Genomic DNA, 24,618 nt, shown 5'->3' with positions numbered 1-24,618 from the left:
GGTATTTTCGGTAGACGCGCTATGCTCTCTGGTAAAAGCTTTTATCTTTGACCCTGTCAGGTTTAATGGTACTTTCATTGCCATGCCATACCATGGGTTTGCTCTTTCAACATATGTGCCCTGGTCGTTGAAAGGGTGGGCAGTATCAGTGTGTGAAGTTTAGTTTGCGACCATCTCTTTCGAACACATGGGAGCAGTGTTGCACCACAAACGTGTCTGCACAACAAAACACTTCGCCGCAGCGACATTGACACTAGAATAAACCATGTCAGGTAATAAACCCATCGGAAGTTGAGTTGAAATAAGCGAAATGTATGAACAGTTTCAAATTGTCTTTCTTATCATATTTAAAAGTAAAACGGTCCATGTTTTGTAAACGACGTGTGTGTACACTAATTTCCATACGGATTCCGCTCGTTTCGTTACAGAGTTGCAGGCCTGTTATTCGTTCCTAACTTGGCCCTTTGGTGTCATGCTGCGTCAGTTGCTGTGTGTCTGTCTCCCCAGCCTCCGTCCAACTGTCTGGGCTGGAATGCCAACACGCCCGGTGGACGGGCGGGGAGGGGTTGCAGGAGGGCGATTGTATTTTTAACGGTGGCGCACGGAAGCGTCAGCCGTGCATTGGATCCTAACGCTGTCCATGGTTGCCTCGGCAATCCAATGTCCACTTCACCCCTCCAGTCCCGTCCAAGTAAGTAACACAGCGCTTCTATTACTGTTTTGGCTCTCTTTAAAAATAAAAAAATATGTAGCCTAACTTTATTCAAAGCGAAATTGCCAAACTCTCGTACCAAACCACCGAAGTGCCATTAGGTTCCGTTATTAAGTTGTTTGAGTGTCAAATTAAATGAATGGAAGTATTACTGGAAACTTTGCTCAGAATGTCCCATAAGGTACGCAAGTAGGCCTATATGCCTGTTATGCGAGTGGTTGATCGAGGTGGTCTAATGGCCATGCATGTTATACGCATGACGCGCCGCAGTTTATCTGGTACCCTCCTTATTTGGAATTTGGGACAGCATAAGCACATTTCTACCCACCCAATATAGGACTGCATATTCCCCTAGGCATTACTGCTCGTTGAAGTTTGGGTTCTGTAAATTGTTTGCATTGCCACATTTAGCATAACAATTTAGGTAACTTGCTGACCTTGGGTGAGATGTGTGGATAATTCTAATATTAGGCAAAAAGATTTGAAAGCGTCTAATCTAGATCACTTTAAGACATGATGTTTATTATGTTAAAGGTAGGCCTGTCTCACATAGACGGAGAGCGTTACAGGAGAGAATGCATTAAGGCATGCTCGTTTTTTATCGTTCCTGTGCACATTTGTCCTTTGACGCGGCCTGCTTCTACATGGATGGATCTTTCTTTGTATACTTTGGAAGTATAATCTTTGCTGACGAACGACATGGCCACGACTAATTGGAATGAGGTTAAGTCCAGCCCTCTAATCTGTGTGTGTGTGTGTGTGTGTGTGTGTGTGTGTGTGTGTGTGTGTGTGTGTGTGTGTGTGTGTGTGTGTGTGTGTGTGTGTGTGTGTGTGTGTGTGTGTGTGTGTGTGTGTGTGTGTGTGTGCGTGCGTGCGTGCGTGCGTGCGTGTGTGTGTGTGTGACGTGTGTGTGTGTGTGCGTGCCTGCGCGCACGGTGTCTGACTCGGCTTGTAATGCTCACATTTCCTCCTCTAACTTAAGCCATGTCACTTAACTTTGGATTCAGCCCTGACCTGCTCCTGGTATATCCACCCTATTGTTGCTCTTTCTTATCTTGAGGCTTTACAATTCAGTACGACGCGTGTCAGTGGATTAGAACCCTGGTGACGTATGCTCTTTGCAGAAAGTTGGCACTGACAAACGTGCACACACACACACACACACACACACACACACACACACACACACACACACACACACACACACACACACTGACATGTATACACACACATACACACAAACAGACATGTCCACGAACATACGTACACACACACAAAAATAGACACACCCACACACATTATAAGGTAGGATGTGGGTCAGTGAGACAATGACTATGTGTGTTCCTCCTCATTTTTTTCAGGTGATGGTGGTCTCTGATCAAGTTACACTCACCTTAATATGCATGGTCGAGACACGCACACGCACGCACACGCACGCACACGCACACAAACACGCACACACACAGCTTATTAGAGCTCTCATTGTCTCAGTAGAGCCGACACAGGTCCATCTCATGATATTAATTATGGGCTTGGCTTCCCTAGTACAGACCCATCATTCATTGGATGAGCTACACCTGTTTTTGGCCCCTAACATCACTCGTCTGTGATCAAAGCCTAAATCCACTACCTATGTAACAGGAAATTCAATACAACGGCCTGCAAAGCAGTCTTTTCTATCGAAAACACACTCCTCATCGCCGCTGCCCACTTCCCACCATCGTTTTCCTTCTGGAGTTTGGTTTCCCCGTCGTCTGTGTCGAATGCCACCCTGACCACGGGTCCCTACTCTGTTTTAAGATGGCTCTTCTTGACCTCTCTGCCCAGGCCTGTGTTGCGATTAGGTGTTGGGTGCCGGTTTGTGTGTGCGCTGGGAACGGGAGCGTTCTGGCCCTGGGTGCAGGTTTCTCTGTTGCGCTAAGTCTGTGGCTCAGGCCTCTTTGTTCTGCCCTGCTCTCTCTCTCCACGCGCCATTGTGCTTCAATGAGGAGGCAAATGCAACAGGAATGCTGACTGTTACAGTTTAGTATCTCTCTCTCTTGCTCTCTCTCTCTCTCTCTCTCTCTCTCTCTCTCTCTCTCTCTCTCTCTCTCTCTCTCTCTCTCTCTCTCTCTCTCTCTCGCTGTCTCTCTTGCTCTCTCTCTCGCAATTACTCTCTCACTCTCGCTCTCTCTTTCTCTCGCTCTTGCTCTCTCACTCTCTCTCTCGCACTCATACTCGTACTCGCACTCGCTCACTCTCTCTCTCTCATTCACTCACTCACTCTCACTCTCTCCCCTTATAGAGTGTGAACTAAATCTATCCCTTTCTTCCTCTGTCTTTCCAACCCGGTACCACGACTGTCTATCTAGATAGAATCTATTCTATCTATGTTTATAATAATAGAGTCCCAGAGAACAATTGCCCAACTTAATCTTTGCTATAAAAAATGTCATTTTTTTTTATTTATTTTTTTTTATTTATTTCTTATTGCTTATGTTTATTTATTTATTTATTTTTTCCACAATGTCTTGCTTTTTAAAAAATGTATGATGACTATATGCTCTGTAAGGTGACCTTGGGTGTCTTGAAAGGCGCCTCTAAATTAAATGTATTATTATTATTATTATTATTATTATAAGGAACATAATATGAACCCATGCAAAATTCAGTCCACAGGATTCATAATTGTGTTTTTGTTCTTCATGAAGCATCAATGTTAAACAGAAGCGAGGGCAACACTGGACGTGAGTGTTTATAAAGTTCCCTCTGATGTTTTCCAGATAGAAAAACAATGTGGCGCTTGGTCTTTTAATTGGGGATGTGGGAAAATATAGAATATAGAATTACACCAGGCTGGAACTTTCTGGTTTATGATAGACAAACAATCCAACTTTTCAAAGTCAGGTTGACACTCCTGGCACGACTTCAAGAACTACTCCTTGTGTCTCGTTAGTCAAATGAGTGTCACCTGTGTTGATTGCTGATTTCGTGCACCTGTGCTTACTTCCTGTTTGCCAGTTATTTCTCTGTCTGGCTGTGATGTTCCAAAGTGAGAACAGCTTTCTTGTCCTTTCTGATTCCACTCCAGTCAACTTCACACAACGATATTGAGTGGAGTTCACACTCTTCCCACCGCTGCCAGAAGTATTACAAACCACATTCGGAAGTCCCTTTTACAAAGACGTTCTCATCTTAAAATACGTGTTTGGCTGATGCACCAGTGAACCGGAGCGCACCTGAGATTCGTGTTACGTCGGCGGAAATCGCTGAGCGAGTTACATCAGAGTAGCGCCCGCCCGGTGCCGCTCCGACTCGCTGAACTCCGAGGAGCGCATCCTTCCAGAGAGACGCTCGCCGCAGCGCTGGCGTCGGGTTTCATTGCAACGGGAGATTCCCTCATGACTCGGCAGCAGCACTTCATCTTCCAGGCGCCTCGGCAGCACAGATGAGCGACGCTCCGATGAATGCATGGGAACGGGGTCGGGGGGGGGGGGGGTCCGATATGAACGAACAGCAGATGCTATAAACGAGGCAGGTCTTCTTATCAATGAGCCGATGGAGACGACCAAGTGATGGATTGTGTTTTTTGACGATGAGTTGATGACGTAATGCAGTTCACGTCTCTATTCGGTCGTAGTAGAAAAAGTTTCAATTTTTTTTTCTTGTGTTCTCGAACCAGGTGGAGCACACCTCGAACTGTTATTGGGTTTGACCGAGCGTAGCCTCCGCTGCCCCCAGTGCAGAGGGACCCCCCTGTGACCCGGTGAGCCCAACCCCCCCCCCCCCCCAACGGTGAAGCCATCCTCATCATCCGGTGTCTCGAAGGAAGACCGAGAGAGAGAGCGAGTGCGACAGAGAGAAAGACTTTTCGTGGTCCCTCGCTCTACATGCCTCACCACAGTCCGTGAAGACTGAACCAGAAAGCTGAGCGGGTGTCACCTGGTGGAGGAAGAGGAGGAGGAGGTGGAGGAGGAAGGTCATGGACTCCCTGGACGACCGTCTCCCGGAGACCCGGGCGGAGCGCATCGCCCGCTACAAGGCGGAGCGGCGGCGGGAGCTGGCCGAGCGCTTCGGAAGCACGGAGGAGCTGCCCTCCAAGTGGGGGAGGAGGGAGGGGGAGGACTCCGCCGCCGGGACGACCGGCGCCATCAACGGCAGGGCGCGGGACGTTGCCAACGGTTACCAGGAGGCTGCGGCGGAAGGGTCTGCGTGCCTGAGGAGGTGAGGCCGTCCAGAGAGAGAGAGAGAGTTATGTTTTTTTATGTTCCCGCCCCGCTTACGTTGTTAAATGTCATAGCTTACATTTAACACAATGTGGTCGATTTGTTGAAAGTTGCATTTGACTAGTGTGTTTACATGTCAAATGCAATGGTTTTGAATACAGGGTTTTGAATGTGCTACGTACATGTCTGCTGTGCAGAGTTATACACCAAAGGTATGTGTTCAAATATATGAAGAAGGATTAAGGACCGAAAGTAGCTTTCTTGTGTACTGTCCTGTATTGAAATGCACACACACACACACACACACACACACGGAGCCAGTTGAAACAATGCAGGCCTATAAAGAACAAGGCTGTTGGGGCCCTGGGAGGAGGTCAAGCTCCGACCTTTTGAAGGCCCAGTGTTCAACAGCTGCCGTCTGGTTTGTAGGTGCTAATTAAAACCTAGAGGTCTGAAGCAGGACCTCCTAGCAGCACGCTTAATACCAACTTATTTCCTACCAGGCGTTTGGCTCTCGTCTCAACTCCTATTCCCATCTCATGGCTGCGATAACTTTCAGTCGGACTGGGCAATACGCTGGGGGAAACTATAAAGTTAGGTTTCTAAATAAGTACTGGTTTGTTCTGTCGCTGAAATAAGATCATCAGATAGACAAACCTCTTCCTGCCATTTACCAGAATGCCCTTCAACATAGAGCACAATCTTCATTATCTATTCAATGTAAAACAGAATAATGTTAAATAATAAGTGGCAACAAACCATCTTAACAATGCCATTAAATGGAGGCTAGGTTTCTATACATTTCTACCCGTGACCACTGAAATAGATACTTAACCTGTTTCAAATGTTGGAGGGGCCATCCCACCTCATCATTGAACAGCGGACTCCACATCCCAGGAGATAGTGACAATGACACGAGATGACATGAGTGCATTTAAGAAGGTCTGAGTCAACCTGCACTGCATCCAATCAGAAAGAAGCAGCTGCCGCTGTCCCCCCCCCCCCCCCCCACACACACACACACCTTCAGGCAGGGAGCCCAGGAGGGCTCTGCTAGCACGGGGGCGGTAGAGGGGGGGCTGACACCCCCCCCCCCCCCCCCCGGGCTGACTCTCCAAAGCTCCACACAGGGGTGTCTGTTGGACGCCCGAAGTGTGTGTGTGCGTGTGCGTGCGTGCGTGCGTGCTGGAAAGTCCGGCAATTGATGACTCCTCATCAACAACATCCCTATCTCCTCGCCTTCTACTTCCTTGTTCCTCGTTGTTTGTCACGCCTCAGCAGCCAAGATGGCGGTCCGAGCGCCGCCTCCCTCGACCTGGCGGTCAAACCGGGCGCCGACGGCGGGGGGGGTCGCCGCCGCACCCGCCGCTACCTCCCCGGCGCGTCCGGGGGCGGGCGCAAGACCGGCGAGCGTTTCAGGACCCAGCCCATCACGGCCAATGAGATGCAGGAGAGCAGTGGGTAGGAGGAGCCGAGATGCTGCGTCCGCCCAATAGGGAGACCTCATCCTGGGGGTCTTGATCCCTTGGGGGAACCACTAACCCAACGCTGTTTTGCTTTTGTTTGAATGTTATTCTCCACACTGCTTCCTTTAGAGCCCCACCGAGGTTTAAGTCAACCGATATTATTGGTTTAATAATAAACCTTAATGTTGATAAGAATGCTTAATGCAGAAGAAAGCGACAGCTAAAGCTTGCTTCTTTTGGTGTCTTAATGCACACCTTTAAACTGTCAATGGTTATAATGATCTCCCAATTATAAATTAAATAAATAACACATTATCGATAGCGGTTGGGTTCTAGTTGAAGTTTGTTACTAAAAGCCATGCCAGACTGCATTCATCTTTCCCCTCAGTTCTACGGTTCAATAAAGACTATAGGCCCTACTTTTTCTACTGTAGCTGTCGTTATGGACTCACCCATCCCTTCCCTCACTAACCACACAGACCTCTGAACTAACCATTTCCAGCGCTGTGTGGTTTGCATGGTTTTGCATGTGTTTTCCCTCTCGCCTCGGCCTCCACAGAGGTGCTGTGACGAGCATGCCATACTCGTTCTGTCTGTCTGTGCTCTTCGTTGGAAACGTCTCACTAACGACAAACTCAGAGACTTGTTTTAGTGAGAGAACCGACGGCGAATCGTGCACCCTGTGGTACCACTGTCCGCACAGTGGTTTGAGTCACTGCGTGTCACTGACCTCATGGACTGTCTTCTTCCCCCTAGGCTGCTGGAGGCGGAGGAAGAGGAGAACCCCAAAGGTAACGTTGGATGCAACCCGGCCTGTATCGTAGCGTTTTTTGTGTAAACAGCAAATCAGCAGCCGACAGCTGATGATTTAACCCCCCCGCCACCCTGCTCCCCCCCCTAATTAAATGCAGTGTCGCGTTACTGTAATAGAAGTCAGTATTAACAGCTAATGGCAAGGTAGCAAAGACAGCGTTCATTGGGCTTTTTATTGTTATGAAATGACATTCAACGTACAAATAGCTAACAAGTTAATATTTAGTAGATAAACTACTGATGCTAACGTCGCTAATTGCCTATTTTCAGGCTACACAAGTTTTGAGCTTCACTTTTCAAACGGTACGGAAACGTGCGCAGAGCAGACGTCCCCGAACCCGATGGAGTTGCCTCCGCAAATAACAACCCCTGAATTCACAAATCTATTTCTGACCTTGGCCAAATTCGAGTGAAGGTTCTTTATTTAGACTCTCTCCACGAGTACCCGTGTGTCCACGTTCTATGCTCTGCGATGATGGATTTATAGACTCAGGTGCTCTGGGAAAGAGAAGGCTAATTAACGGATGATCAAATTTGTCGTGGTTGACGACCGCTCATGTTTTTCACATGACCCTATTAACAAGACCATTGAAAGGAAACACCTTTTTAAATCTTTCGAATAAATACCTTCTTAGTGGAGAAGACTCTTGATACGGGAAGTGAGAAGGGAGATAAACTTACGACTTCACAACTCCACTACAAGCAGCTTAGGGCTAGCTCTACACCTGGTGGCAGCATTAGCAGCATAGGGATATCCCTCGCCAACCCTCGTCATTTTGTTTTTAAACGGCAAGTTGATGGATGACAAAAGCATGACTATATGCATATAAGCTCCATGGAAAGTATATAACAAGGGTTGCTTCCAATTTGTGTGACATAGTGTTGCATGTGTGTGTTTGTGTGTGCGTGCATTCTTTTATATCCCCAGCTGATGTGAAGACGGATGACAGAGCCAAGATGAGTGTAGCAGCCAAGATGTCTTTATTTAAAGTAAGTCAATTATAACAACATGTGTACTATACCTGGCCCCCAAGCCTGTGTCAACTCCGCCCTCAGCCCATTGTCCCCATGATGGATATTGGACCTACCTCCAACACCAAGTCCCAGATCTGTCTAGATAGAACTACCTCCAACGCCAGGTCTAGAGACTTTGTGGCTGAGGTAGTTCTAGAGTCTAGAACTACCTCAGACACCAAGTCCCTAGATCTGTCTAGAACTACCTCCAAGACCCTAGATCTGACTAGAACTACCTCTCAACACCAAGTCTCTAGATCTGTGTAGAATTACCTCCAACACTGGGTCTCCATGCAGCTCTAGATCGGTCTAGAGCTACCTCCAACACCATGTCTCTAGATTTGTCTAGAACTACCTTCAACACCATGTCTCTAGATCTGTCTAGAACTACCTTCAACACCATGTCTCTAGATCTGTCTAGAACTACCTCCAACACCATGTCTCTAGATCTGTCTAGAACTACCTCCAACACCAAGTCCCTAGATCTGACTAGAATTACCTCCAACACTGGGTCTCCATGCAGCTCTAGATCTGTCTAGAACTAGATCCAAAACTACATCCAACACTCCCCTTGGAATTCCCCCTAAGTCTCCATGCAAACATAAACAACATCCTGGAGCTGGTTGATGTTGTGTTTATCCACCAGGTTTAAACACCTTAATGTTGCCTTCGATACGGTTACACTATCAGACCAGGAGAGACTCACACCGGCTCCAGCCGCGGCATTCTGTGGTCTCGCATCTAGCGCTGCACACAGAGAACCCAACACGCTGCTCAACAGGAATATTAAACCCTCTGGCAGGTGCTGTCCTCGTTCAACGCTCCGGGTTCAGGCTGTGGTAGCTCCGTCTGCTCACGGAGAGACAGACTTCATTTACCTCACAGTGAATGATTCATAACACGCACTGCGCCCTGGTGTCTCCATGGAATCTAAGAACGTTGACACTCAATATCACTTCGCTTCACGGCTTCAATTTATTATTTGAGGATAATGTTTCACTGCATTTGATTTCATTTTGAAGTACACTAGCCACATTCGGGTTCAGTACACTTGTCATGTACTGAACTTGTTGTGGCTGGCTTGCCCTGACCTCAAAGATCTGGACCCAAGTAGCTGTGTGTGCGTGTGTGTGTGTGTGTGAGGCAGGGGAGGGTAACCCAAACTGGGGCCTGGGGCTCTGGTTTCACCGGGGCCGCTGTGGCGAGCATTCAATCCCTCTGTGTTAGGGTCCACTCTGCAGCCAGCCTGCCTGATCCAATGGGCCTCTGACCCACTGCCCAGTCCTCCCACTCCTCCTCCTATTCTTGTTCCTCCACCCCTCTGTTAGACATAAAACTGGACAGAAGTAGAGCGAATTTATCGCTGCCACATGCCTGGAACCCTTTTTATACCACCCCCGCATCCCGGCTCCCGCCTCCCCTCCTGTTGTTTATCTGAATCTGTTCGGCGAGGTCGAAATGGACGATGGATTTAACAACTGGGCCGGAGTGGCGAGGGGCACCTGTTGCCTGGTAACGGTGCACCTGTCGGGGAAGTCGGCCAGTGGGTCGTTTGCCAGGGGCTCGTTTGCCAAGATCTTGGTAGCTCGTTAAGGAGGCGACTTAACGAGTGAGCAGAGATTGAGGTAGCTTAGCAAGGTAGCGCAATGGCACCTCATATCTAATCACTGTATTATTGACCGAGGAACCCTATAAATGTTAGATATCTTCATATTTTTATTTGTTTCATACACTCATCACAGTCCTAAGTTGCCAAATTGTTTCGGATCTTGCCCAAGACAAAGCCTGGGTGTAATGGCTGCTAGGACAAAAATTTGTTTAAAAAATGATCAGATAAAATAAAATAATCCTTTATTGATCAGGTATTGAACAGCCTAAGTAAGGACCTAAATACTGAAAATGCATCACATGTCAACACATGTGATTTCTGTGTTGGATGTGAATCCTATCACGCCAGGATGTGGCCACGGCATCCTTTTAGACCCGTGACCGCGGTACTCGTCTATGAATCCACCGTGACCTGACAGCACCCTGTCTCCGTAGGAGCTGGAGAAGACGGCCGCCCCCGAGTCCTCGGCCTTCCTGAAGCCGCGCTCCGGGAGCCTCTGTCTGGAGCGCAGGGCTCGCCATGGCAACGAGAACCGCTCCCTCACCCAGCCGATCACCTGCGAGGAGATGGTGGCCATCAGGTGTGTGATGATGATGGTGGATGATGATGGCAGTGAAGATAGAGGAGGTTATTCTGGGGTATAGTTAGAACGTATTTTAGGTAGTTGTTCTTATACCAGTCCTATTAAAGCTGCACTATATAGGTTTCCCATGAGCATACCCTAGTGGTAAGACTTGTAACTATGCTTAGAGCTCCATCATTTTCAGACGACAGTTACTCCGGTCTGAGATTTTCAAATGGTGGTGGGAAATGTAACATGATCAAATAATCTACGGAAAATAATTCCGTGGATGGATTGACTTGAGGATGGGTGCGATTTATTCTTGAGAAACTCTCTAGCTCTTAATTAATGGACTATATCGCTACAGTGAAGGGTGATATAGTACAGGTTTAAGTATCACTAGTAGAAGACGTTACTACCCAAAGCCACAGGGAGGAGACACGTCGGTATCAGCCATCTTGGATCAAGGAACGTCCCAGCTAGGCTGGGGCGTTCCTTGATCCGAGATGGCTGATGCCTTGAAGCAAGATGGCCGACGCTGCTCCCTCGCTACATCCCACCCTAACCACCCTAACCCTCCCCCCCACCCACTCCCACACCACAGATCACAACCTGCCCCTCCGGCCCCAGACCTGCAGGCCTCAGAACCTGAGGAGGAGGCCGACGAGAGCTGCCGGCTCAGTGTGAGCCAGAAGCTGGCCCTCTTCAACAACCTCTCCCTGCCCGGCATGAGCAGCAGCAGCAGCAGCAGCCAGGGGCCCCGGCCCCCACTGGGGGCCCCCCCAGAGAGGAGGAGGCAGAAGGGGGCCCGTTATCGCACGCAGCCCATCACTGTGGAGGAGGTCAGCATGGTGGGTAATTATTCAACAAAATCCCATTTAAGAAGGGCATTCTCGTGGACAAGTGTGCCCTGTTTACAATGTCAATTAAGAAGACATAGTAGTCTTATATTTTAAAGACCTAAAAATAAATTATATCCTTTATTCTATACTGGTAAGCTTTAACTTTACATTGTCACACAAGCATTTTACTGTCTTTGGACGTGACAAAGTTAATAAAGCTTTCGATCCGCCTATCTTGGTGCTCTGTGTTCAGCTCCAGAAGGGCCCGGTGCAGCTCCCGGCGTTCTGCCTGGCGCCCCACCTCTCGGACCGACAGCAGGCCCTGTCCGTCAACCTCAAGCCCAGCGAGCTGCGCCTCTCCACTCCCGACGTGCGGCCCGCCAGCCCCCCGGAGCCCGGCGCCGCCGGCCCCCTCCCGCCGGCCCGCACCGGCCTGTCCCGCTCCGAGTCGGAGCCCGCCATCAGGGGCATCCTGAAGAAGAGCCGCTCGGCCGCGGGCGCGGCGTGGAGACCGGGCATGGCGGTGGCGGGGGGGCCGGGGCAGAACGGCGGTGGCGGTGGCGTGGAGGACCCCGGTGAAGGCCGGCAGGTGGAGGAGGAGAAGAAGAAGGTGGAGGTGGTGGAGGTGGAGAGGCAGGCAGCACCGGTGCCGGTGCTCCCTCCGAGGAGGCAGAGGAACCGAGGCTCGGCCGCACCCTGGCGCCAGAGGGCTCCCGCCGCTGACACGCAGGTCGGCGCCGGGCCGTCTGAGAAACCCCCCACGGACCCCCGAGGCCTCCCCCAGGAGGAGAAGAGCCAGCAGGACGAGGCTGGCCCCGCCTGTCTCTCCTCCAGACCCAGCGCCGCTGGGGGACCCAGGTAGACGCTTCACACCTGATGTCACACCTGATTAAGAAGTCTCGTCTGTCCTCGACGCGATATCTCAAACTGTCACTGTCTATGTGCATGACGAATAAAGCTTTGGAATCCTGAAGGCCCAATCCAATCCCATCCCATTTCTACCATTAACCCCTTCCCCTTACCCCTCCCCCTTTTTTTGAAAGGACTTATTTGGCCATCATCATCATCATCATCATCATCATCATACTCATCATTATCCTCGTCTTCGCCTGTCTCCTCTTTGCAGGGAGGGGGCTGAGGAAGAGCGACTGCGTAACGAGAGGCCACACCCACCCGGCGGTCGTGTCCGGGTCACCCTGGCTGAGGGCGGCACCCTGACGCAGCAGACGGAGTCCCCCGCCGACACCAAGGTGGGACCGCCTCCTGTGGAGAAACCCGTACTCAACGTCTTCATCAGCGTTGATATCGATGATGATGTTGGTGGCTCAGTAAAACAGAATGATAAAAAAAAGAATAATACATTCTACTTTAAATGTGGCTCCTGCCACTGGGATCTCAGCGAGACTGATCCAGATCAAACTCCCATCCTCCCTCTAGGTACCAAGGAGCTTCGGTCCCGGATCTGTAGACAGACTTAACCTAACGTTTCCTTAGCAAAAGGTCACGCCCCCTTGACCCCCACAACACTTCTGTAATCCCTCGGCCGTTGTAGTGAAAGGGGAACTAGATCTGAGCCCACCACCTCAGAGCCTGTCCAAGTCCACTTGTTCATCAGCAATACAGTGAATTAGCAGCTTTAGGAGAGTAGGGGTTAGATCTCGCACCATGTGAGCCTGGTTCAGGCCACAGTTTGAGACCTTGTTCGTGGATTAGGGCGGGCTATCTCAGCCACCCTCGCTCCTGTAGACCTAACAGAGTGGCCGAGTTTGAGGAGAGTCGACTTTTCCTTCAACGACACTAGATATCTCATCTCCTAGCAACCAATCAGGGCTCATAAGACTCGTGTTACGGTCCTCTTGGGATTCCCCCCCCTGCGGTCTTGGAATAATACGGAGCCATGTCCGCCCGTCCATTAACGAGGTTATAGTCCGATGTCATGTGTTTTATTTGTCCCCGCTGTTACATGTTGACTGTATATACAGCTGTGTGTGTGTGTGTGTGTGTGTGTGTGTGTGTGTGTGTGTGTGTGTGTGTGTGTGTGTGTGTGTGTGTGTGTGTGTGTGTGTGTGTGTGTGTGTGTGTGTGTGTGTGTGTGTGTGTGTGTGTGTGTGCGTGCAATGGTGTGAATACCAGTTTAATGCACAGACATGCAATACCACATTGCTTCACTTGTGTATTTCTATATTAAAAGTGCCCGCGCCTCATTCTTCTTTGCTCTACTGCCCCCTGCAGGATGAGAATGACAACTGCACCCTTCACCAAGACACAGTGGACCATCTCTGCTGGGTAAGACATTCTGCACCACAACGCTCGAATAGCAGACGAAAGCAGAGATGTGCGTGAATATGTTAACGCTTTGACACTGGTAAATGTTTCAGGAACTTTCTGTGTGTTTCTCTCTGTCTTTCTCGCTCTGTTGTCTGTCTGTCTATCTGTCTGTCCTTATGTTGCGCTCTCTCTTTCTGTTTCTCGCTCTCCCTCTCGCTCTCCCTGTCTCTTTTGCTCTCTCTTTCTCTCTCACTTTTTCTCTTTCTCTCTCCATTCTGTTGAATGGTCTCACACCCAGGACCCAGTCTTTGCCTCTGTGTATTCTAGCAGACCACCTCAGTATGTCATGTGTTTCAACCAGGTAAAGTCCTCAGGGTTGCTGCGAAACGGTTTAAAGTCTGCATGACCAATCATACATGGCTCCCGCTGTGCATTGTGTGAGAATGCAGTGAGTGACATGTTTTTACGTCGGAAGTCAAGTGGAATTTAACGTCAAATAATGAAATGTTGACTTCATTTTTGCCTGTTTTAATTTCTGACTGATTTTGTGTGAAATTCCTTTTTATTTATGGGAAAAAAAATATTCTTGTGAAGTATTTGCTGAAAAAGAATGTTCAGTTAATTCACGGCTAGTATGACTACTAATGTGTTCTTACTAAAATGTTGTTTGAATGAAAGTCATCTTTCGTCCTCTATATTCCTGTCTCTCTGGCGCCCTCTAGCACCCACCATATGAACTGACTAGCATGTCATGGACTCGCCGTCGGTCTGTTAGTCCCGGTTTAACCGCAGCCTGCCCTCTCCTCTCTCCTCAGTCTAACCGTTCCTTCGAGGCACAGGAAGTGACCTCGCCTGCCCGGGTCCAGCCCCAGTGGAGGAAGAAGGTGATGCGAAATGGATGTTTGCTGGTTTACCCTTATTTGTCTTAAATTGGAAATGGGGAAAATTCTGTTATGCATCAATAAGCAACGCAAACACACAAACACACAAACACAACAACCAAACCACCCCAAAAACTTTTATTTAAAATAAAAATAATAACTTTAAAACGTTGTTTGTATGTATCAGTTTGTTTCATCCTGACATGGTTTGATTTAATCTCATTCCTAAATGTTTCTTTTCATAACGTCTGTCTGTCCGCCTACTGGTCGTTGTAAAAACGTCCCGTGTTAGCCCTCCCTGACCCCAGCCCGGTGTCGCTCTGTGTTCAGGCGCAGGGTAAAACCCTGGAGGGCGAGCCCCCCCCTCAGAGAGAGGAGGAGGTGGTGGAGGAGGTGGTGGCGAAAGGGGTGGTGGTGGAGGAGGAGGAGCAGCAGAGTGCGTCCGCCCGTCCGGACACAGAAGAGCCAGCGAGCGCCGGGGAGAGCGTAGCCTGGACTCCGATGGCTGCGGCCGCACGCATGGCCCAGAGAGGTGAGCCGCGGTCTGTCTCTCCTGCTTGACCCGTCTCTCTCTCTGTCTCTCTCTCAGTCTGTCTCTTGCTCTTCCGCTTTCTCTTTTTGAATATTTTTATTGAATTTTGAATATTTTTATTATTTTTTGTGTGTTTCATAATAAAACCGTCTGTGTAGTCGTACTATATAGTCTGTTGTTTGATTTCTGTTGTGTCGTCCTTCCAGGTCTCGGCTCTCCGGAACCAGACAAACACGACGCCTTAGAGAGCAAGAGGCCGTCTGCCACGACCTGTCCCTCGGAAGGTCAGTCCTCAGAAAACCTGCTCTGCATGGTCCTTCTGTTTGTAGTAGTTTGTCAAATAGATTTTCCTTTTGTAAAAGAAAATTATAGAATTATGTGTGTAGCTTTTCTAGCCCCCATGACTCCTCAAAGGATTTATCAAATTAAAGTCTTCTTGTTTATTTGATCAAACTTATTGATATTAAAAGCTGAACAAAAACGGATCAGATGGAATTGAGCTGATGTGACCCTTCCAGGCTTTCGATGGGTTATGAATGAATGAACTGAACTCAAGTGAACGCGTTGCATGCGTTCACTTGAGTTCAGTTCATTCATTCATAACCCATCGAGTGTTGGTTTAAGCGGCATCCGTTCAGCCCAACCCAGAGCGTCACCCCAAAGCTTTCACCCCCATTTCCCCCTCACAGACCTGTGGGGTCCGGGCCCCTCCCAAACCGGGGGCCCCCAGGAGGAGGCGGAGGGGGCGTTGCCCCCGGCCGCCCCCCGGGAGACGGACGGCTGTTTCTACGGCGACCTCTCCTCCCCGCCCGCCGCCTGCGTCCCGGCGCCCCCAGAGGGGGGGGGGTCCGCCACGGAGCCCCAGCCGGACCTGGGGGTCTTCTGCCAGACCAGCACGGCCATGTGAGTGGAGCGTGAGGCTGGACGCGTAGTCCCGGGACGGATGTAGATTTATGAAAGAAATGATTGGAAGGTCTGTTTTGTGGTCGTTTTATGAATAGTTCTGTTTTGTGTGTGTGTCTGTGTGTATACTGTACACTCGCACACTGTTTTGTGTCCATACACACAAAATACATTGTGTCTGCAAGATGGGTGTGTTATTAAATATTTGTGTCATTTTTAATGTGTGTGTGTTTGGTGTATTCTTCTGGTTTGTGTGCGTGTGTGTGTGTGTACATTTTGTTATTCTGTGTGCGGGTGTGTGTGTCTGTGTGTGTTCTGTGATTCATTTTTGTTGTGCACAAGTATATGTGTGAGAGGGAGTCTGTGAGTCTCTAGCATATACCAGTCCTTTCGTGTTTGTGTGTGTGTGTCTCCTTGTCTGTGTCTCTGTTAAATGTGTGTGTAACCGTGCGTGTGCGCTGTACCGTGTGACTCTAATGTGTGTGTAACCGTGCGTGTGCGCTGTACCGTGTGCCTCTGACCCCTCCCCCTGTGCTCCGCGGCGGTCTCAGCCTCAGCTCGGCGGTGACGGAGCACCGGCGCGCGGTGCGGCCGTCACGGCGCTCCCAGGGCTCCAGGAACCCCCTGAGGGCGCTGGCCGCCCGGGCCGACGTCAACCAGGACCACATGGGGGACCACGGCGACCCCAACGGGACCCCCGACGAGAGCGCCGCCGCGACGGCCCAGAAGAGTGAGTCCCCGTCCCTCCGTCCCCCCCCTACGCACACGCTCACACGTCAGACTCTAGGTTCAGAATCGATCAAGTCGGGGGGCAGACCTGCTCCAAGGGGCGTGGTGCTTTCTTCCGCTTCATATCTGTGTTGTAGTTTGCGTCAGCCAATCGTGTTGCTCTGGGCGGGAATCTGGAAGCGTGTTATTGTCCGACGGGGAACGCTACCTCGGCCAGCGCTAGTATTCCTTTCAAGGAAGGCTGGAGGGAAGAAAAGCTTAAACATCCTGGGCAGGCAGCAATGATCTTAGACAAAGGGTCTTTAAAGGTTTCAAATCAACCTTGCTCAGACTGGCCACTATTAAAATCCTCTTCTGAAGGCTTGAGTGGCAAGCTTTCTTGCCACTCATGATATTCTCTTCAATAGAATATCTGGAAACGAGGTGTAACCCCGCCCCTTTCAGTTCTTGGTTTCCTGCCCAGGTTATGTCTATCTCAAAATAATCTACAAATGTTGTGCTTGTGTTGTAAGACTATCGTCTTGTACATGGTATGAAAGTACTCAAGGTGTGTGTGTGTGTGTGTGTGTGTGTGTCCCCTCCAGAGGCTAACAACTCCCACTCGCGCCAGAACAGCAAAGAGAAGGTGGTTTCCTCCAATGATGTCATCGACACCAACCACGCGCCCTTCAAGAGCCTCATGCTCCTTCAAATTAAAGGTCAGACAACAAATGGATTTCTCTATGCATACACAGTATTGCAATGCTGTGAAAACAACATGAATATAAACGTACAGACGCACATTGATTTTCAAAGCTAAAAGTGCTGTATAACCATTTATTATATTCGTGGCATGCGTGTTCACACCAAATGCTCTTCTGATGAAGTCATTATAACTAATAACATTGGTAGATTAACTTTGAGTGAAGCCATGAGGAATGGTTACGATGGATTGGTGTGTGTGTGTGTGTGTGTGTGTGTGTGTGTGTGTGTGTGTGTGTGTGTGTGTGTGTGTGTGTGTGTGTGTGTGTGTGTGTGTGTGCGTGTGCGTGCGTGCGTGCGTGCGTGCGTGCTCGTGGGTCAACAGGCAGGAAGCAGGTCCAGACCCGGCTGGTGCAGCCCACTGCCGGCTCCCTGAACAGCGGAGACTGCTTCCTGCTGGTCACCAAGGAGAACTGCACCCTGTGGAGCGGAGCGCTCGCCAACGCTGCCGAGAAGGCCAAGGTATCACAGAGAACCAGCCCCACGGATGGGTGTTTAATATACTGTAGTATATTAACATTTAGGGCATTCAGCAGACTCCTTCATCAGTTCATGCACTCATTCACACACCGACGGCGGAGTCAACCATGCAAGGCGACAGCAAGCTCGTTAAGACCAGTAAAGGCCTGATTATGGGCCCACGTTCCCACAACGCAACGACCACGCGTGAACCTTTTAAGGTTCTGCGTCGGCGTTTATAAGCCGACGGGGGACACCTCGACACTCAGCTAGGAGGAGCGAGGGATCAAACTACCCGAGCTTAGCCGACCCAGTATATTAATAATAATATTCTATACTGATGTAATTCCCTTTACATGACTCTGCCACCGGACATTGTAATTAAAATGTTTACTCTGCTAAAATAAGTTAACATTTTGTAATGTATCCAATGCCAGAAGAGTGAAGGTGATACAAAGGGGTTGGTGCAGCGCTAGGGCTAACGCTAATGCTAATGCTAATGCTAGTGCTGCTGCTGTGTGTCCCCAGGCTGTGGAGCTGTCCGCCTACGTCCAGAGCCACGGGGACCTGGGCTGCCGGGCCCCCCAGTCCCTACACCTGGAGGAGGGGGTCAACGCCGACAGCAGCCTGGCGGCAGACTTCTGGAGCCTTCTGGGGGGAAGGGGACAGTACAGAGGTGGGTCTGAGTCCCACCTCAATCTCGTAGTTTGTGGTTTTAGACGAATAAATGTATCAAATGAAATGTGTTGTCTTAATTGTGTCGGGCTGTACCATGGTACCCTGCGATCCTATCTGCCACCACGTGTTATGTTAAGTTGTGTTTTTATGTTGAGTTTAATTCTCTTGCATTAAGTTGGGTTGTTGTGTTGGGTCGTACCATGTGATCAGTGGTGTTGTTACTGTGTTGGGCTGTACCATGGTACCATGTGGTCAGGGGTGTTGTGTTATTGTTTTGGGTCATATCATGTGGTCAAGGGTATTGCATTAGCTGGTGTTGATGTATTGGGTCGTACCATGGTGGCATGTGGTCAGGGGTGTTGTGTTATTGTTTTGGGTCATATCATGTGGTCAAGGGTATTGCATTAGCTGGTGTTGATGTGTTGGGTCGTACCATGGTGGCATGTGATCAGGGGTGTTGTTATTGTGTCAGGTTGTACCATGGTACAATGTGGTCCGAGGTGTTGCATTTAGTTGGGTCGTACCATTGTACCATGTGACCAGGGGTGGTGTACTAAGTCGGGTCATACCATGTGGTCAGGGGTGTTGTATTAGCTGGTGTTGTGTCGGGTCGTACCATGGTACCATGTGACCAGGGGTGTTGTTGTGTCGGGTTGTACCATGGTACAATGTTGAGGGGTGTTGTATTGGGTCGTACCATGTGACCAGGGGTGTTGTACTAAGTCGGGTCATATCATGTGGTCAGGGGTGTTGTATTAGCTGGTGTTGTTGTGTCGGGTCGTACCATGGTACCATGTGACCAGGGGTGTTGTTGTGTCGGGTTGTACCATGGTACAATATTGAGGGGTGTTGTATTGGGTCGTACCATGTGACCAGGGGTGTTGTACTAAGTCGGGTCATATCATCAGGGGTGTTGTTTTAGCTGGTGTTGTTGTGTCGGGTCGTACCATGGTACCATGTGGTCAGGGGTGTTGCATTAGCTGGTGTTGTTGTGTCGGGTCGTACCATGGTACCATGTCACCAGGGGTGTTGTTATTGTGTCGGGTTGTACCATGGTACAATGTTGAGGGGTGTTGTACTATGTCGGGTCATATCATGTGGTCAGGGGTGTTGTTTTAGCTGGTGTTGTTGTGTCGGGTCGTACCATGGTACCATGTGGTCAGGGGTGTTGTATTAGCTGGTGTTGTTGTGTCGGGTCGTACCATGGTACCATGTGGTCAGGGGTATTGCATTAAGTCGGGTCGTACCATTGTGGTCCTCTCCCCCTCAGGGGCGGGGCCTCCGGAGGAGGACGAGCAGTATGAGCGGGGCGTGGTGGAGTCCAACTGCGTCTACGGGCTGCAGGACAACAGGCTGGTGCCCCAGGACCAGGCGTGGGCCGCCGTACCCAGCGTGGCCCTGCTGGGCCCCGCCCAGGTCAGACCGCCCCCCTGTCCCCAGGGGCCCTCTGCTCTCTGTGGGCCCCTGCTCTCTGGGGGCCCCTGGGGGGCTGGGGTCCCTCTACAACATACGTTTTGGTTGTTGATTAACACAACACATTCGACACTGTAGGCATGGAGAGGGAACTTTATTTGTGTCGTACTTTTCATACGTGAGGCAGACTCGATGTGCTTACAGTGACATTTTACATTTAGGGCACTTAGCCAACGCTTTTATCCAAAGCGACTTACAATAAGTACATTGGTCGTGAGAAAGTGAAAGTGCTTCCCACAGAACTACTGTAGAACTACAAAGATTCAGAGTGTTCAGTGCTATCGCTCACCTAATGATCAATATGGGTTCACTCATGAGCTATGTGACGGTTTGTGGACTGTTTGGGAGGTTTGGGAGCACTGAAAACATTACCCCTGTTATTTTTCAACTATAAATTCACATTTTCATTTAGGGCTTTTAGCAGACGCTTAAATATGCTTTGCTGAATCCATGTGTCTATAGTATGATTTCAATACGTCCAAGTTATCAACTTTGTTTCACACTAGCTCCAAGTCAATTCAATTAAATGGTAACCTCTTCCGTTTTCTCCTGTAGGCGCTGGTGTTTGACTTCGGCAGCGAGGTCTACCTGTGGCACGGGACGGACGTGTCCATCGCCGACAGGAAGGTGGCGCTGCACCTGGCCGAGCAGGTGTGGGGCGGAGCCTATGACTACAGCAACTGCAGCGTCAACCCGCTGGACCCCTCCCACAGCTGCCCCAGCATCCAGCTGTGAGTCTGAACCCGCGCCAGTGGCTTCTATACGTGGTCATTGTCTTATATGATCGTCAACGTAGTGATCTATGCAATTATATCACAGATACTGAAATAAGTCTTAAATATGAAGAAAAAAAGGAGGTCAAATACAATGTTTTTGCCCGTTCGCCCCAAAACACTGTGAACGTTCCACTTTGCTGCGAACGCAGGTGGCTATCAGGTGGGTTGTAACCATGGGGATAACAATCCCTCTTCTTCCCTAAAACCCTCGGCCCCAATCACAGTGTTCGAATGGCATCTGAATCAGTGGGCTCTCCGGCTCTATAAGACGTTTTTACACGCCACATTGGAACCATAGTGACATGTTACGAGTGTCTGTCCTCATCGGGGTGCGCGTGTCGTGTTCCTCTATGCAGGCGGGGCGAGGGGCGGCCCAGCTGGGCTCTGTTTGGGGTAATCTCCCAGCACCGTGAGACGGCCCTCTTCAGGGAGAAGTTCCTGGACTGGCCCAGTGGGGCTGCCTGCCCAGAGGAGCCCAGGCCACCACTGGAGGGCCCAGCGCAGGTCAGATCAGTGCATGGATGAAAGTGTTGTCCGGTTTGAGAAATGGTCTGCAGTTGTTGACGCTTTAAGTGTGACAGAGTGGAGCCATATTCTAAAACCAACTCACTGTCACAGTGTTGGTTTATTAGCTCTTGAAGTATTAGTTAATTTACCATTAAGATATTAAATAACAATAATAATAATTAAATAAATGTGTCTGCTATTTCTGAAGATGGTGGTGAACGTCGAAACATGACATAAAAAAAAAAGACATACCATTGTTGATAGCCACTGAGTCTGGCATTGCATAAACATAATACAAAAAAGAAAAAAATTCATGAAACTCGGCATAGGCGTCTTCAGATGCGCCCCACTGAACTACATCCTGTCTCATCAGTCATCTGCAGGCCTGACGGCGACGACCACGGCGACAACACCGGCAGAGGACACCTTGTGCCCCTGCGATGCCAAGGCCCTTCTGATGGGACAGGGGTCCCCCCGGGACTCCCAGACCGGGCCCCATGGGGCCGTCCCTCTGGACGGAGGACGACAGGCGGAGCTGGAGACGGTTGCCGTGGAGACGTGGCTGGTCCAGGAGGGGGACGACGGCGGGGTTCCCGTGGAGAGCGACGGGCAGCTCCACGAGGGGGAGACGTACGTCGTGCGCTGGACGTACACCGCAGGTAGGGACACACACACGTGCACACACACACGCGCACGGCGCACTCGCCATGACACAAACTGCTCACAGAGACGCACACACACTGCTAACAGAGACACACACACTGCTCAGAGACACACACACTGCTCACAGAGACACACACACACACTGCTCAGAGACACACACACTGCTCAGAGACACACACACACTGCTCACAGACACGCACAGCTCACAAACATACAGCGCACACACACACACACACACACACACACACACACACACACACACACACCCCCCTCAGATACACTCACTCTTCACTGACACACTGCTCTCACACACACACTGCTCAGATACACTCCTCACAAACACTTCACACACACAGACAGTCTCAGTACCATTCACTAATTGACCAATATGTGTTCTGCATGTTTAGGTAAGGGCAGCAGCCCAGAGGACACGAACAGGAAGGAGAAGACTGTCTACTTCCTGTGGCATGGACGCCACTCCCCCATCAGTGGGCGGAGTCCCGCCTCCTTCCTCTCCATTGGGCGGAGGAGTGAGGAAGACTCCCAGGTAGACAACCGCCATTTTTTTTGTCCCATGACTGCAACTGTGATCACTGCATGCCAAGATATCCAATACATCCCTTAGTTAAGTCAACTAATACTACGTATTTTAATATGTAGCTTTAAAGAAGTCTGTTGTTATCCAGGCATGATGCGCCAATATTGTGTATTTATTTTACGTGAATCTTTGGCAAATGATGTAGACGGCGATAGAAAAAAATACAGGCCAGAGCATTATTTGTTTCGGCGGGATATGAAAAGGAGCGTCCCATAAAAGTTCACATTAAAAACGTATTTGTTGTAATTCCCTTGGCCTGTTGCACTTTAAACACCGTCTCGAATTGGGCCTTCAAGTAAGCAAATTGCTTTTTTCCAATTACTATTTCTATGGACGGTTTTATTGGCATATTTCAAAGGAAATGCAGACCTTGCTACCATTCATATCTTACAGAAGAGGGCTGGTTAACACATAAAATTGCTAGAATGATATTCCAGGAGGCCAAAATGTCCCATTTTCAATTTCGGAGCCACGTTTTATGTTTCTTCCATTTGACATTTGTTGAAATTGTATTAGTGAGTTATAGTCAAAAGTATTTCCTCTCGTAGGGCTGTTGGTGTGCGATGTCTGCTCCACGTTAGGGTGTATGTTCCCAACATTGGGGTCAGGAAGAAAGAATAAATATCTTAAATAAGCAGTCATATTTTCGTTTTATTGCTGCCTTGAAAAGTAACTCCTCCTTCGAAACCAAATCGCTCAGTAAACGTGTGTGTGTGTGTGTGTGGCCCCTGCAGGTGGTGGTGCCCCAGGGTCAGGAGCCCCCCTGCTTCCTGCAGCTGTTCGGCGGGGGTCTGGTCACTCACAGGGGGAGGCGGGACCCCCAGCCACCCCCCCCAGGTACAACACCCCCCCCCCCCCCCAGCGGGGATGTCATGTTGCTCATCCAGAGGTGTCGTGTAAAGGAATGGTGACGACTAGAAATAAGGATCAATCCTAATGGCACAAAATTGTTTCAATATTTTAATAAATTCATTAATGTATTTATTATTTTAGTTTATTAGTGTTATTTATTAAGTGTACAGGAATGACGACCAACAGAAACTAAGGATTAATACTAAAAGATAACAAAATAGTTTCAATGGTATAATTCATTAATTCGTTCACTAATGCATTTATTTTTAATTGTGTTTTTAATTATTTAGTGCATATAAAATCTTCATTTATAGGCTTTGTGGCGTTTCGTGACAGTACATTAATCCTTCCTTATTCCTCATTCGCATGGATTAGTAAAACATGGGTAAAAATAATGAGTAATAATAATTAGCAATAATACCAATTAGCATTCAGCTCATTATATCGCGCAGGCTGTGTGGATCCAGCCCTGTCTCATCCCAGTGAAGGAATGGCTGGGGGGGGGGGGTGTGGGTGGTGTGGGGGGGGGGGGGGGGGGGGGTCAGGAATGCCCTCCCCTGATAACCTCCGGGCCGTACCCCTCCCGGAGTGTCTCTGTACCTGGGGGGGGTGCTGGCACCAGACCCATCCGTCTCCTGCCCCTGACGCGGTGCTCGTCTCTGGGCTCAGCGTGTGTGTGTGTGTGTGTGTGTGTGTGTGTGTGTGTGTGTGTGTGTGTGTGTGTGTGTGTGTGGGGGGGGCTACTCGGACCACTGCCCTATCGTTCAGCGCTGTCTGCCCAAAGGGAATTCAGATTTGAATTAGCCTCTTGGGTAACTCTGGCACGCTAACATTCTGTATTTACTGCCGCTGCCAAACAAATGTCAGACGAGTAATAAGTGTATTAATCACATTTGCGTTATCCATAATCCACATGGCAGAGATTACACTACGCTTACACCGATCACCAATGTCCGCTTAATAGCTCCTCATGACTGGGTTGTCCTGGACTGGCCTCATAGCCGCACACGCTGGCAAAGGCTAACATCCTATTCTACAAGGAAACGCTAGGCTGTGATACGGTGGGGGTACCGGTCTGATGGCTGCCTCGAAGAACGGCGCCCGGGGGAATGTGTGTGAATCAGAATCAGTGGAGTTACTTTTATTGCAACCTATTGTACAAGTACACAAGGGTAAACTTCTTTAGGCTTGGTTCCCAAACAGTCACATAGCCGCCACGATACAAGATAAAGTAAATACAGATAAGTGAGATAAATAAATATGTAAAAAATAAGTTAAAGCAAAAATACGTAGTAGCTTGTGTGTTCTCTCTTTCCTCCAAACGTCTAATTTTCA

At 49.4% G+C, this 24,618-nt stretch overlaps 1 protein-coding gene across 4 annotated transcripts in view; it reads left to right on the top strand.

Moving 5' to 3' along the window:
* The first annotated feature begins 517 nt into the window (after positions 1–517).
* svilc (supervillin c) overlaps positions 518–24,618 on the top strand; it is a 28,121-nt gene continuing 4,020 nt past the window's right edge. For 2 of the 4 annotated variants that reach the window (XM_030347235.1, XM_030347216.1), the window contains exons 1-25: positions 518–691; positions 4,374–4,915; positions 6,196–6,378; positions 7,140–7,174; positions 8,125–8,186; positions 10,254–10,399; positions 10,986–11,232; positions 11,477–12,081; positions 12,350–12,473; positions 13,456–13,509; positions 13,790–13,852; positions 14,307–14,375; positions 14,703–14,904; positions 15,111–15,188; positions 15,594–15,807; positions 16,359–16,537; positions 17,121–17,234; positions 17,603–17,739; positions 18,265–18,412; positions 19,685–19,830; positions 20,443–20,618; positions 21,020–21,167; positions 21,544–21,829; positions 22,241–22,380; positions 23,166–23,268. In XM_030347235.1, coding sequence (XP_030203095.1) covers positions 4,674–4,915; positions 6,196–6,378; positions 7,140–7,174; positions 8,125–8,186; positions 10,254–10,399; positions 10,986–11,232; positions 11,477–12,081; positions 12,350–12,473; positions 13,456–13,509; positions 13,790–13,852; positions 14,307–14,375; positions 14,703–14,904; positions 15,111–15,188; positions 15,594–15,807; positions 16,359–16,537; positions 17,121–17,234; positions 17,603–17,739; positions 18,265–18,412; positions 19,685–19,830; positions 20,443–20,618; positions 21,020–21,167; positions 21,544–21,829; positions 22,241–22,380; positions 23,166–23,268 — 3,901 coding nt within the window. In that variant the 5' untranslated portion in view covers positions 518–691; positions 4,374–4,673. The remainder of the gene's footprint in view (positions 692–4,373; positions 4,916–6,195; positions 6,379–7,139; positions 7,175–8,124; positions 8,187–10,253; positions 10,400–10,985; positions 11,233–11,476; positions 12,082–12,349; positions 12,474–13,455; positions 13,510–13,789; positions 13,853–14,306; positions 14,376–14,702; positions 14,905–15,110; positions 15,189–15,593; positions 15,808–16,358; positions 16,538–17,120; positions 17,235–17,602; positions 17,740–18,264; positions 18,413–19,684; positions 19,831–20,442; positions 20,619–21,019; positions 21,168–21,543; positions 21,830–22,240; positions 22,381–23,165; positions 23,269–24,618) is intronic. The other 2 variants (XM_030347226.1, XM_030347244.1) reach the window with 2 other exon arrangements.

Source organism: Gadus morhua, chromosome 2, assembly GCF_902167405.1.
Source record: "Gadus morhua chromosome 2, gadMor3.0, whole genome shotgun sequence".
Classification (NCBI taxonomy): Eukaryota; Metazoa; Chordata; class Actinopteri; order Gadiformes; family Gadidae; genus Gadus; species Gadus morhua.
Note: the sequence above shows the minus strand (reverse complement) of the source record. Positions and strands in the feature narration are given on the sequence as shown.